This window comes from Lampris incognitus, chromosome 7, assembly GCF_029633865.1.
Source record: "Lampris incognitus isolate fLamInc1 chromosome 7, fLamInc1.hap2, whole genome shotgun sequence".
NCBI lineage: Eukaryota > Metazoa > Chordata > Actinopteri > Lampriformes > Lampridae > Lampris > Lampris incognitus.
The window spans coordinates 9,013,278-9,027,305 of NC_079217.1; the positions used below are offsets into that span (position 1 = coordinate 9,013,278).

A 14,028-nucleotide genomic window follows, 5' to 3' on the forward strand; every position below is an offset into this window, starting at 1 on the left:
AAGGAAAGAAAGTCACTTAAAGGAAACCGTAATTTTACCATGATTAACTTATTAATATCATATTCATGTAAAGTAAACTGCTTCTGACATAAGAGCCCTAAACTTTAGCCTAGCTCTTTTAGTCACGTGTCTTTATTGAGTTTCCTCTCTGTTATTATTTAAAATTACCATCAGATTTTCTGTTAATGGAAACTGTTAGATATAATAATAATTATTTCACACAATATCACAGTGATTGGGCGGCACGGTGGCGCAGTGGTTAGCGTGGTCACCTCACAGCAAGAAGGTCCTGGGTTCGAACCCCGGGGTAGTCCAACCTTGGGGGGTCGTCCCGGGTCGTCCTCTGTGTGGAGTTTGCATGTTCTCCCCGTGTCTGCGTGGGTTTTCCTCCGGGGGCGCCGGTTTCGTCCCACAGTCCAAAGACATGGAGGTCAGGTGAATCGGCCGTACTAAATTGTCCCTAGGTGTGACTGTGTGTGTCGGCCCTGTGATGGACTGGTGGCCTGTCCAGGGTGTCTCCCCGTCTGCCCCCCCAATGACTGCTGGGATAGGCTCCAGCATCCCCATGACCCTGATTGGGATAAGCGGCTTGGATAATGGATGGATGGATTATTATTATCAGTAGTAGAAATTAATTCCAATGACTTCATCAGTTACATTAAAAGGGAGAATTTGCCAAGCTGCAAAAAAAGTCTTTCCATTACACTTTAAATATGTAAGCCATAATTTCTTTACATTAACCCTGCCATATCTAATATTTTTTCCTGTTGGCATCTTTGTACTAACACCCATTCAGTGTACCGACAACCATTCATTTAGCGTTCTGTAATTGTTCTTTTATACGTCATTGGTGCCCGCTGCATCCATCATTGCCACCATGTAAAGGTACTTGAAAAGGAAATGCGTTGAGAAGAAGGAGGAACTTCCATATCGAACGCATAACAGCAAGTGATGGGTGCTAAAATACAAAGCTAAACGCATCCCATGTTTAACTAGGTTTAAATAAAGTATTTGCTATGGCTTGATATTTTGCTCAATATTACCATGTCAGGTTATATTTTCGACTCGTCAGTCTTCTTTGCTGGATTATCTTATCAGTGTCACACCAAAATTTTGACCCATACCTGAATGTTCCCTGTGCGTTCAGGATCATGTTCGTGTCAAATGGCACGCCAGGATTTTGCGCTATGAAAACAAACTGTTAGGGCCAGCAGACACACTAAATGTTGCCAGAGCCGCTGACATTTAAAGAAAACCACAGGAATTAAGTATAACCACTTTAAGACGGGATTTTTTTTAGAAAGTGGAAAAGATTATGAATTAAGTCTGACATTAGACAGAAGACGGGTACGTAATATCAGATTCAGGAAGACATCTCTCTCCACAGACCACAGACCTGCTGACCCAGGCCATGACGGAGCTGTCCCAGACTCTGACCACAGACTACCGCACAGCCCAAGGCGACTACCAGAGGATCCAGTACATCCCAGTCACCCAGGCCGGAGGCAGCCTGACCCAACCACAGCACATTCAGCTCCAGGTGGTCCAGGTGGCACCGGTAAGAACCGGGATCTAATCTTGAACTCGGAGGACCTATTTATACTTGCCATTTTACACAGCTTTGATCTGCTTTGTACCAGATCAAATCTCATCCATTGGCATTACCTCCAGCTCTCTGATTCACAAGAGGAAGATTTATTCCTCCTGAAAGTAAAACACTTTTTTACTCATCCTCCTGTCTGAAGTTGTTGGGGGTGTATTGTTTTAAAGAAAAGTACTGAGATTACCTTCATGGCTTGGAGACTGTTCACATACACTTTGCAAACCTGCTGCCAAAGATTTTGAGTGAATGATTAATTTACTCTGCCAGCTACTCCAGGAGGTAACCCTCGACCAGTTAAAGTCCTTTGGGGGGGGGGGGGACTACTTTTTGATTTTAGGCCATACAAGTAAACTTTACCATTTAGAATCCTTATGGGAGATTTAAAAAAAAAATATTTGCCTTGTTTCTAAGTAGAAAGTATTTACAAAAAGATGTCATGGTGACTTGAGAATTGGTAAAAACTATTTTATTTTCTGTCTATGCGCATCTCCTCAGGCTTCTTCCCCACATTCCCAGCATCCTACGGTGGATGTGAGCCAACTGCATGACCCCCATGGCTACAGCCAGCACTCTATCCAGGTGCAGCACATCCAGGTCACTGAGCCCACGGGCACCGGACAAAGTGCTTCCCAAGTAAATACTCTTTACATCTGTACTGATGATAAGCTGATTAAGCCACAACACCGATCAGCCAAAACATTAAAACCACCTGCCTAATATTGTGTACATTCCCCTCGTGCCGCCAAAACAGCTCTAGCCCATCGAGGCATGGTCTCCACAAGACCTCTGAACGTGTCCTTTGGTATCTGGCACCAAGACATTAGCAGCAGATCCTTTACCTCCTGTAAGTGGCGAGGTGGGGCGTCCATGGATTGGACTTGTTTTTCCAGCACATCCTACAGATGCTTGATAGAATTGAGATCTGGGGAATTTGGAGGACAAGGCAACACCTTGAACTCTTTGTCATGTTCCTCAAACCATTCCTGAATAATTTTGGCAGTGTGGCAGGGTGCATTATCTGTCTGAAAGAGGCCACTGCCATCAGGGAATACCATTGCCATGAAGAGGTGTTCTTGGTCTGCAACAATGTTTAGGTAGGTGGTACATGTCAAAGTAACATCTACATGAATGCCAGGAGCCAAGGTTTCCAAGTTGAACATTGCCCAGAGCATCACACTGCCTCTACCGGCGTGCCTTCTTCCCATAGTGCATCCTGGTGCAGTCTCTCCCCCAAACACTGCACACGCACCCAGCCGTCCACGTGATGTAAAAGAAAACATGATTCATCAGAGCAGGCCACCTTCTTCCATTTCTACATGGTCCAGTTCTGATGCTCACATGCCCCTTGTAAGCACTTTCAGCAATGGACAGGGGTCAACATGGGTACTCTGAACGGTCTGCGGCTATGCAGCCCCATATGCAGCAAACTGCGATGCACTGTGTCCTGACACCTTTCTATCATAGCCAGCATTACCTTTTTCAGCAATTTGAGCTAAAGTAGCTTCTCTGTGGGATCGGACCAGACGAGCTAGCCTTCGCTCCCCACATGCATCACTGAGCCTTTGGTGCCCATGAACCTGTTGCTGGTTCACCGGTTGTCCTTCCTTGGACCACTTTTGGTAGGTAGTGACCACTGCATACTGGGAACACCCCACAAGACCTGCTGTTTTGGAGAAGCTCTGACCCAGTCTTCTAGCCATCACAAATGGCCCTTGTCAAAGTCCTTCAGATCCTTACACTTCCCCATTTTCCTTCCTCCAACACATCAACTTCAAGAACTGACTGTTCACTTGCTGCCTAATATATCCCACCCCTTGACAGGTGCCATTGTAATCAATGTTATTTACTTACCTGTCAGTCGTTTTAATGTTTTAGTTGATCGGTATAAATATCGAATTACATCCAGTGAATCTCAGTGCTGAAAACGACGGTGACTGAGTTCAAGAACTCTATTGGAAGGACATACTGAGTTAAGTGTTCTGGTCCAACCGTATGTAATTTACTGCACAGAGTCATCAACCTAAGACAGGTGTTGCCATAATGTCTTTGGGCTTCTATCGGTTCCTGTTCAAATGCACACATACAAACTGGCAGAAAGGTTTATTAGATGCAGTTGTGATCTCTGACCAATGGAGCTGCTCCTCCTGCCACCTTAACCCCAAAGTAATGCACAAACCCCACCCTACCTGCTCCAGTCAACATGAATAACACCATGAATGTGTAGTTTCGATACTTCCTGAGCATTGCTTTGGAGTCTCATCTGCTCAGCGCTGGGTCCTGGGGCATTCGTTCTTATTTGTTGATGCTACCCCTGGAACCAAATTTTAACACTTATCGAGCCCAAGGGAGAAAGAACAAGATTGGAATGTAGAGCCAAAATGTCTCCGCTGCGCTCTAGTCACTGTTTCCAGTGCAGCGTTAATGCAGCTTGTACCCATGGAACTGAACAGAATACGGGCCATAGTACATGTCCAATAAACTTTTCAAGCAATGAACTATTTCTCTTCATGTTAATATCTCTTTCAATACTCAGACAATTGTGTTTTATAGAGGTTATTTGATGATATTCGAAAGGGCATCGTTGGGCCCGAGGATGACCTGATTGACAGCTAGACTCACATCTCAATCACTGATCACATGCCTCATGACCAAAAGGGACATGCACATAATGCATATGGATGGGTGTACTGCTCCATCTCCTGTCTATACTCCACAGACGCCGATATTAATTTATGTGCGCTACATATCAGTGACCATTATCGCATTATTTCGAAACAACATTGTGATGGTGAATAATGTCCCGTTGTCCACTTATATAGCGTTTCACTGTCAATGTTTGAGCTATTTTCTCTTCTCTCAGGTCACAGGTCAGCCTCTAAGCCCCTCCTCTCAGCAGACGACTCAGGAGTTAAGCCCCGCCCAGCTCACCCCAGTGACCCTGACGCAGAGCCACACCCTCCAGACGCCCGCCACTCAGCAGCAGGGGACTGTGCAGCACACCTACATCCCCGGGAACTGGAACTACCGAGGCTACCGTAAGTTCCCTCAGCCCTGCCTCAGCTGTTTGGGGGTCTCAGAGGTGATTTTTAAGGAACATTTCTATTTGTGTGAGGCAACCGAGCCAAACCACCAAACCACCGCAGTGATGTTTTCATTCTTCTACTTACAATAGTAAACAGTGCTTTTAAATAATCTTTGGTCAGTACATGATGTATATGATATATATGAAAAGAAGTGTACCACCACAAGCACTTGTCAGATGATCAGTTGAATGACTGCATCACAAAGCTTGATGTTTTCAGAAACCATCTCAATTCAAAAACACAGCGCACGTCACAAAGTTGATTTCACAAGTACAAATCGAATATGATTCGATAGTTTTATAGGCAAAGTGGCTTGTTTTATTGAGAACAGTTAAATAAGTTGGGTGGTAAGTTTAGCTGGTTTCTCACCTGATGACTGGCTGAATTTAGTAGTTGGAAATTTACTGTTGGTGATAAAGCTTGGGATGTGACGTGAAATGCTAGCGAAAGAAAACCTGTAAGTTGAAATGACATTACAGTTGATAACAATCAATCAAAAACTTAAAAGTGATGTCAAGCCATGGCATCATGGTTTGACATCACTACACTAAACACAAGTGTCATAGATACAATAGGCATGTAATACATTATTAATTACATAAACTCAGTGACGTTGTACTGGACCGTTGTGGTGAAGAGGGAGCTGAGCCAGAAGGCAAAGCTCTCAATTTACCAGTCCGTCTTCATCACCTATGGTCATGAGCTTTGGGTAGTGACCGAAAGGGTGAGATGGCAGATACAAGCGGCTGAAATGAGTTTCCTCCGAAGGGTGTCTGGGCTCAGCCTTAGAGATAGGGTGAGGAGCTTGGACATCCGGAGGGGAGCTCGGAGTAGAGTCGCTGCTCCTTCACGTCGAAAGGAGCCAGTTGAGGTGTTTCGGGCATCTGATTAGGATGCCTCCTGGGTGCCTTCCTTTGGAGTTTTACCGGGCACATCCAACTGGGGGGAGACCCCAGGGTAGACCCAGAACTCGCCGGATGGACTACATGTCCAGTCTGGCCTGGGAACACCTTGGGATCCCCCAGGAGGAGCTGGAGGGCGTTGCTGGGGAGAGGGACGTCCGGAGTGCCCTACTTAGCTTGCTGCCATCGCGACCCGACCCCAGAGAAGCAGCTGATGATGAACGAATGAATGAATAAACTCAGTGATATCATTGCCAGTGTATACTTGTTTTCGTCATTGTTATTATCGTCATTATTTCCCCAGCGTCTGAGATCCAGATGATGGCTCTCCCCCACACTCAGTATGTGATCGCCGAGGCCAGCACACCTGTATCTGGAGTCAACAGCAGCCAAGTGAAGACGGTGCGTGTATGCTCTGCTAAGTTTCCATCCGATAAACCAATACGACCACCGCTTATGGAGCTGCTTTGAAAACTGGATGTGTGTACATAACCGGTGCAGCTCGGTCACTGTTCTTCTTTTTATAGTCCAGTGGTCTGTTTGAAGGTTTCTCCCTCCATCCAAACGCCACACCGAGTGGCTTTTCAACCAAAGAGCACACCTTTTAACCAGACAGGGAGTGTCTATAAACTGGATTAGTGTTTGGTTGGAATGGAAATCTGTAGTGTCTCACTCCGTGTGCAGACATTTGCAGGTGAAACGCTTTGCCACGTTGCTTTAACTTGGCAGTTTTCAGTGCGTTTCAACGGCAAACGTCTGCATGCGGTTTCAGACTAATTGAGACTCGGTTCGAGGTGGCAACTGAACTGTTTCTAATGGATATTCCTAACTGGAGCGTCTAGACGGCGCAGAACAACATCCCACACCTACAGCAAATACCCCAAACTCTCCGACATTCATTTCTATGGAGAGTTTATTTGGCAAGGAAAATGTGATTTACCACATTTAAACACATTTTCACCACTAAAATCCAATCAGTTATTCGGCCAGCTAAGGTCCGTCGACTCACAAGACTTTGTAAGAATCCGTCTGTCGGTTTTTGAGAGCTCTTACTAGTAGACAGACAAACAAAAAAAATATTCCCTCTGTGTCATCCTTCATATGACTTGTATTCCTCCTCTGCTGCAGACTTACGTCATCTCGGAGGGTCAGTCCGAGCTGGAGGCCAAACAGGTGGCGGGTCCGCCGAGCTCAGCCCAGGGCCACGCCGAACACCTAGAACAGCAGCCGGCCAACCAGCAGGCCACAACGCAGTACATCATCACCACCACGACCAACGGCAGCGGCACTAGCGAAGTTCACATCACCAAACCCTGACATCGCCGCCAGTGATACACTTCAACGATTAAACCCATTGTATACACACACACGTACACACGCCCCCCAGTGGACTGATCCTGCATGTGAACCTTAGCAGCCTGTATGCACGTGAACAAACACACGCAGTCGCACACAGGCACGCGAGTACAGTACCCGTATACACGCACAACCTGAAAAGGCTCAGTCAAAAGGAGTTTTGTGATGAAGAGATAACCAGCACAGTGTTTTTATTTTTTTTTTGCATCTGTTGAATGTCAAGATATTACAGAGCGAGGGATTCAGTTCCAAGTTGACAAAACTTGGTTAGATGACAGAAAAATGGGGAAGATTTGTTTGTAGAGGGCGTGCATGTGCACACAGTGCACTTGTGAATGACGGGTTGTTTTAATGGCTAACACTGGAGCGTTGATATCCGTCTGTAGTATTTTCTCTGAGTCACCGCAGCTGTCAAGGGGGGCGGGTTAGTCACCCTTTTACAATGCGACGCGTCTGGAAATAGGTGTGAACGGTCTGCAGAGGTGTGGGGAATGCATTTGGTTTCAGATCCTCAAATGTTAGGGACACGGTCATAAAAAGTATGGACTCTGGCGCTGTTCAATTCCGATAAGTGTATATCTACCCATTTTATATTTTACACTTGAAAACCTACCGGCTATTTATTAATTACATTTGTTGTGGGAAAGAGTAATTCTCAAAATTTTTTTTATTTTTTTGGGGGGATCCCCCCCCCTTTTTTTTTCTCCCCCAATTGTACCCGGCCAGTTACCCCATTCTTCCGAGCCGTCCCGGTCGCTGTGCTGCCCCCTCTGCCGATCCGGGGAGGGCTGCGGACTACCACACGCCTCCTCCGATGCATGTGGAGTCGCCAGCTGTTTCTTTTCACCTGACAGTGAGGAGTTTCACCAGGGGGACGTAGCGCGTGGGAGGATCACGCTATTCCCCCCTGCTTCCTGAACAGGTGTCCCGACCGACCAGTGGAGGTGCTAGTGCGGCAACAGGACACATACCCACATCCAGCTTTCCACCCGCGGACACGGACGGTTGTGTCTGTAGGGACGCCCGACCAAGCCGGAGGTAGTACGGCGGCGATTCAAACCGCCCCCCCCCCCCCCCCCCCCGAGTAATTCTCAATTAAAATGCGGCCTCGACGGAAGTGTGGGCTGAGCTGCTACGAGCAAACAACCACCCTAAGCTGACCAAAATCCCTGAGTTCAGTTGAGAAATGGTCTAGGGGAAAAAAAAATACTGAATTTTGAAAAATGCGTGACGTCTTCACCCACTCATGAGCTGATGGTGCTACTGAGATGTCGCTGGCGCCTCCTTTACTTCCCTTCATGGAACTATCGACTCGCCATTCGTTTCGACATCTGTCGAGAGACTCAAACATTTGTTGACATGGTGGGAGTTGATGTCCCCCGTCTCCCGACTTGTGCGTTATCCCTCAGGTCTGAGCAGTATTTGCGTTGACGGCGACACAACCGCCGTTCAGGCTGCTGTGATGCTGTAACGACAGCAGTAGCGTTTTTACGGACGTTTGCCCTACACCGGTTCGGTAGCCGATTCGAGAACAGCACTGGCGTTGTATAATTTATTCTGAGTGTTTTTTGAGTTTTCTTTGGGTTTGCATGAGGGATGCACGATGATATCGGCCCGGTATCGGCCCGGTATCGGCACCGGCAGATAAAGACTTTAAAATGAAATATTGGCACTGGCCCTGGCGGGGCATACAGGCGCCGATTTGTTTTTGCCCTCGGCTGCCCAGCGCAAGTGAATACCGCCGAGGTGATGTGGTGATTGTGACGACTGTCACAAAGTCACTTTCATTGCACTTCCTTTCGTAATTACCTTGGCGACGGCTTACCAGGCTGCTGGGCGTCCGTCGGGCGCAGACACAAACCACAACGAAATACCACACTGCTGTGCGGCAAACTTTTAACAGGCTGCACCCTACCAGCACAGTCTTGCTTATTTATTTATTTATTCGTTTATTTTTGTGATCGGCCTTCCCCTTGGGTGCTCGGCCTTTTCAGCGGGCGCTCGAGCACCGGAGCCCGTGTGGCGGGGCGGAGCGGGTTTCTTCACCTGCTGCACCAACTGTGTCCGTGTTGCGTCTGTGTTGCGTGTTGTCTGGGGATATTTCCAGTGGGCTACTTTGGAAAATGGGTTAAGTAAAGTGGCAAATGCTTTAAGTGGTACTGAATCAGCTAACTAGATTGTTTTAACTACACGATCAGGAATACATGTTGATTTTTCTTTTTTTTTTTACCCCTTTTCCTCACCAGTTGTGCTTGGCCTGTTTCCCGAGCCGTCCCGGTCGCTGCTCCACCCCCTCTGCCGGTCCGGGGAGGGCTGCAGACTACCGCATGCCTCCTCCGATACATGTGGAGTCGCCAGCCGCTTCTTTTCACCTGACAATGAGGAGTTTCACCAGGGGGACGTAGCACGTGGGAGGGTCACGCTATTCCCCCCCAGTTCCCCCTTCCCCCCCGACCGACCAGAGGAGGCGCTAGTGCAGCGACCAGGACACATACCCTTCCCGCCAGCAGACACGGCCAATTGTGTCTGCAGGGACGCCCGATCAAGCCGGAGGTAATATGGGGATTCGAACCGGTGTCCCCAGTGTTGGTAGGCAACGGAATAGACCACTGCGCCACCCGGAGGCTGATTGATTTATTTCAATTAAGTGTCCTTTATTAATCCCCTTGGGGAAATTCATTTACTGCAACCCATCCTAGCTGTGATCTGTGTAGCTAGGAGCAACGGGCTGCTGCCTTCGTGCAGCGCCCGGGGGACCAACTCCAGTTCTTTTCCCATTGCCTTGCTCAGGGGCACAGACAGGAGTGTAAACCCTAACGTGCATGTTTCTTTTGATGGTGGGGGAAACCGAAGCACCCGGAGAAAACCCACCACAGACACCGGCAGAACATGCAAACTCCACACAGTGGACCACCCGGAATAGCCCCCCCACCCCCAAGGTTGGACAAACCCGGGGTTTGAACCGAGGACCTTCTTGCTGTGAGGCAACAGCGCTAACCACTGGGCCACGGTGCCGCCCAATGTGCAATGAAAAAACCCCTCACAAGGTTGGTTGCATTGCTGTCGCATTGCCCTCTGCTACAATGAGATATTACTTTTGCCCATTTTAAACAGGTCGTACTCGTGTTTTACACAGTTGTATGTGGTTTCTAACCGTTGGAGGGCCGCGGAGCCGCACGTAGAGAAAAAAATAGACCACTCAGAGATCAGCGGCGTGGGTGCACACGGCTTCCGTGGTCAGTGTCGCCACTGCAGTTCAGCCCACTACAGGAGAGACTTGATGTTCTCTGTATTTAGATGGGGAAAAAGTATGGGCATAGTATATCGGTGTCGTCGATCGACCAAAATGAGCCGGAAAATATCGGATATCGGCAAAAATCCAAGTTTACATGGATCGACATGGGGAACTCCCACATAGACTTGACCTGATAACATGATGGGGTTTAGACGGCGTTCGCCGGGGCTGCAACACTTCCGATGAACTCGTCCACACCAGGGGTATCAGTTGTCGTTTCTCTGGCCGGGGCAATAGGCACACTGTGGGATGTGAGGATGAAAAACCGACACGCTTTTCCAGAAAGATTCACTGCGTGCCGTCGTCTTGCATATTCACTCACTCAAACAACACACACACACACTCGACAACTCTTGGCTTATTTTTTGCTTTCCAACAACCACAACAATAGTTTGAATGGGCTGGTTTGATTGGCTGACAAAGAAATAAGTCAAAATGTTTTTTAATTTTTTCTCACTTTGGCCCTCAGTGGCTAGCAAGGCTTTTGATTGGGACCCGACGCAGCACCTTCTTCATCCCGGCCCCACCTGAAGCCCTCACATTCTTACTGAGGGGGCCAAATCAGACAGTTACACATGTTAAACATCACACACCTGATTTCTGAATATGCCAACTGGTCATCATTTGCCAGAAAAGGCTCCTACATTAGTTTCGATTTCCTAAAACAGCGTTGTCGGTGAGAAATGATAACTGACATCTTAAGACTGGCTCTGCCCTTTGCCCTTTTCTAATCACTGGGAATAATGCCCAAATATGTAGATTATACTCCCCACATATTTTAGGAACGGAGTCAAAAAATCAAAATGTGGAAGTATCCTTTTAATTACAATTTCAGAAATGTTCTTGTAGACATCATCGCGTAGGGCAGCACAGTGGCCCAGTGGTTAGCACTGTCGCCTCACAGCAAGAAGGTCCAGGGATCGAGCCCCGGTGTTGTCCAGCCATGGTGGGTCATCCCGGGTCGTCTGTGTGGCGTTTGCATGTTCTCCCCGTGTCTGCATGGGTTTCCTCTGGGTGCTCCGGTTTCCTCCCACAGTCCAAAGACACAGGTCAGGTGAACCGGACTTACTGAATTGTCCCTAGGTGTGTGTGTGTGTGTGTGTGTGTGTGTGTGTGTGTGTGTTGGCCCTGTGATGGACTGGCGACCTGTCCAGGGTGTTTCCCCCCGCCTGCTGCCCAATGACTGCTGGGATAGATAGACTCCAGCATCCTGCGACCTGAATTAGGATAAGCAGCTTGGAAAATGGATGGATGGATGGATGGATGGATGGACATCACCGCGTATTAGCAACTCTCCCTCTTGAACTGCTTGAAGCTGAAGTGCAGGACATAATATTGTGTAGAAAATGGTTATTCTGGGAACAATGCACTGTAACCTTATTTCAATAATCTATTTATCAACCCGTCAAAATGCAAGTACATGACACCCTATGATAGCTTGAGCTGAGCGTTACTCTTGTTGAGTAGGCCTACTTCTTCATACTACATTGCTTTTGAAGACGCCCATACTGTCATGGAACCGCTTCCACCGAAGTTCATTATTTATCAGTTTTCAAGCACAGTGTTGGTATTTTGTACTTTCGGCACTTCCCCACCAGGTAACCGCGACGCTGACAGATTGAAATAAGGCCTCAGTGACGTTGTCCCGCCTGACAGCTGCCGTTAGAGCCGTAAAGGGAACCCATCTCTCCATTATTTATACTGGTCTATGGACGTAGACGTGTACAGTGTAATATACATAGCTGGAATATTAGTTTCCTCGTGTACAGTAATAACCATCCTTATTGCAGGTTTCTTTGTCCTCTGGTTCATGTGTTCAGAAATTAAATTCTTTTATATCTGTATGTTGTGTTTTCTATCGTTTGTCATGCTGCAATAAGAACACAAGGGGGTTCGTCCTCCAGTGTGACCAGTCTGTACCGCAACACACTTGTTCACTTTGCTTCAGTCACTACCGTTCACCGTCCCGTTATTTCCCGGTCGTGTCACCCCTCAGGAAGGAGGAGTTGTTATTCGGTACGCTGTACAGTAAAAGGTGTGTACTGAACTTTTATGGCGGTTTGTTGGAGCCGCCTTTGTGAAATTGCCGCTTGCCACTAGAGGCGAAGGTTTCACGCGTGACCCGTGAAACCTTCGAAAACATGGATGTGAACTTGGTTAGATCCAAATAAGAGATGAGCTAAAACCTGATGTTGTCTTTGGTTTGAATGGCTCAGGGTTTTTTTGTTTTGGATTTCCCCCCCCCCTTTTTTTTCTCCCCAGTTGTATCCGGCCAGTTACCCCACTTTTCCGAGCCGTCCCGGTCGCTGCTCCACCCCCTTCTGGTGATCCAGGGAGGGCTGCAGACTACCACGTCTCCTCCAATACATGTGGAGTCGCCAGCCGCTTCTTTTCACCTGACAGTGAGGAGTTTCGCCAGGGTGATGTAGTGCGTGGGAGGATCACGCTATTCCCCCCCAAACAGGTGCCCCGACCGACCAACGGAGGCGCTAGTGCAGCGACCAGGACACGTAAACATCCGGCATCTCACCCGCAGATACGGCCGATTGTGTCTGTAGGGACGCCCGACCAAGCCGGAGGTAACACGGGGATTCGAACCGGGGAGTCCTGTGTTGGTAGGCAACGGAATAGACCGCTCGGCTACCCGGACGCCCCAGCCATTTTTCTTGAACAGAGATTAGAATTTAAAGGTGCCCTTCGTCACTTGTATGTGAATTCTGAACCCGAGTGTCTATTGATGGATCTTGGCCTCTCCTCCACCAAACCAAACAAGTAAATTCAAATAGAAAGGAATGTGATGATCAGCATGTTCACCGATATCTCCCATCTTCAAAGACCCTCAGTAGATATCTCCCATCTTTAAACACCCTCAGTAGATATCTCGCATCTCCAAACACCCTCAGTAGATATCGCCCATCTTCAAAGACCCTCAGTAGATATCTCCCATCTTCAAACACCCTCAGTAGATATCTCGCATCTCCAAACACCCTCAGTAGATATCGCCCATCTTCAAACACCCTCAGTAGATATCTCCCATCTTCAAACACCCTCAGTAGATATCGCCCATCTTCAAACATCCTCAGTAGATATCTCCCATCTTCAAACACCCTCAGTAGATATCTCCCATCTTCAAACATCCTCAGTAGATATCTCCCATCTTCAAACACCCTCAGTAGATATCTCCCATCTTCAAACACCCTCAGTAGATATCGCCCATCTTCATTGACCCTCAGTAGATATCTCCCATCTTCAAACACCCTCAGTAGATATCTCCCATCTTCAAACATCCTCAGTAGATATCTCCCATCTTCAAACACCCTCAGTAGATATCTCCCATCTTCAAACATCCTCAGTAGATATCTCCCATCTTCAAACACCCTCATTAGATATCTCCCATCTTCAAACACCCTCCGTAGATATCTCCCATCTTCAAACACCCTCAGTAGATATCTCCCGTCTTCAAACACCCTGAGTAGATATCTCCCATCTTCAAACACCCTCAGTAGATATCTCCCATCTTCAAACATCCTCAGTAGATATCTCCCATCTTCAAACACCCTCATTAGATATCTCCCATCTTCAAACACCCTCAGTAGATTTCTCGCATCTTCAAACACCCTCAGTAGATATCTCCCATCTTGTAACACCCTCAGTAGATATCTCCCATCTTCATTGACTCTCAGTAGATATCTCCCATCTTCAAACACCCTCAGTAGATTTCTCGCATCTTCAAACACCCTCAGTAGATATCTCGCATCTTGTAACACCCTCAGTAGATATCTCCCATCT

General features: G+C 47.6%; 1 protein-coding gene across 1 annotated transcript in view; it reads left to right on the forward strand.

The window, feature by feature from the left end:
• Positions 1 to 7,960, forward strand: part of prdm10 (PR domain containing 10) — a 32,165-nt gene extending 24,205 nt beyond the window's left edge. Inside the window, exons 18-22 of the mRNA XM_056283207.1 lie at positions 1,388 to 1,558; positions 2,099 to 2,236; positions 4,464 to 4,638; positions 5,893 to 5,990; positions 6,717 to 7,960. Of these exons, the coding sequence (XP_056139182.1) occupies positions 1,388 to 1,558; positions 2,099 to 2,236; positions 4,464 to 4,638; positions 5,893 to 5,990; positions 6,717 to 6,905 (771 nt within the window). The 3' untranslated portion in view covers positions 6,906 to 7,960. The remainder of the gene's footprint in view (positions 1 to 1,387; positions 1,559 to 2,098; positions 2,237 to 4,463; positions 4,639 to 5,892; positions 5,991 to 6,716) is intronic.
• The last annotated feature ends 6,068 nt before the right edge of the window (positions 7,961 to 14,028 follow it).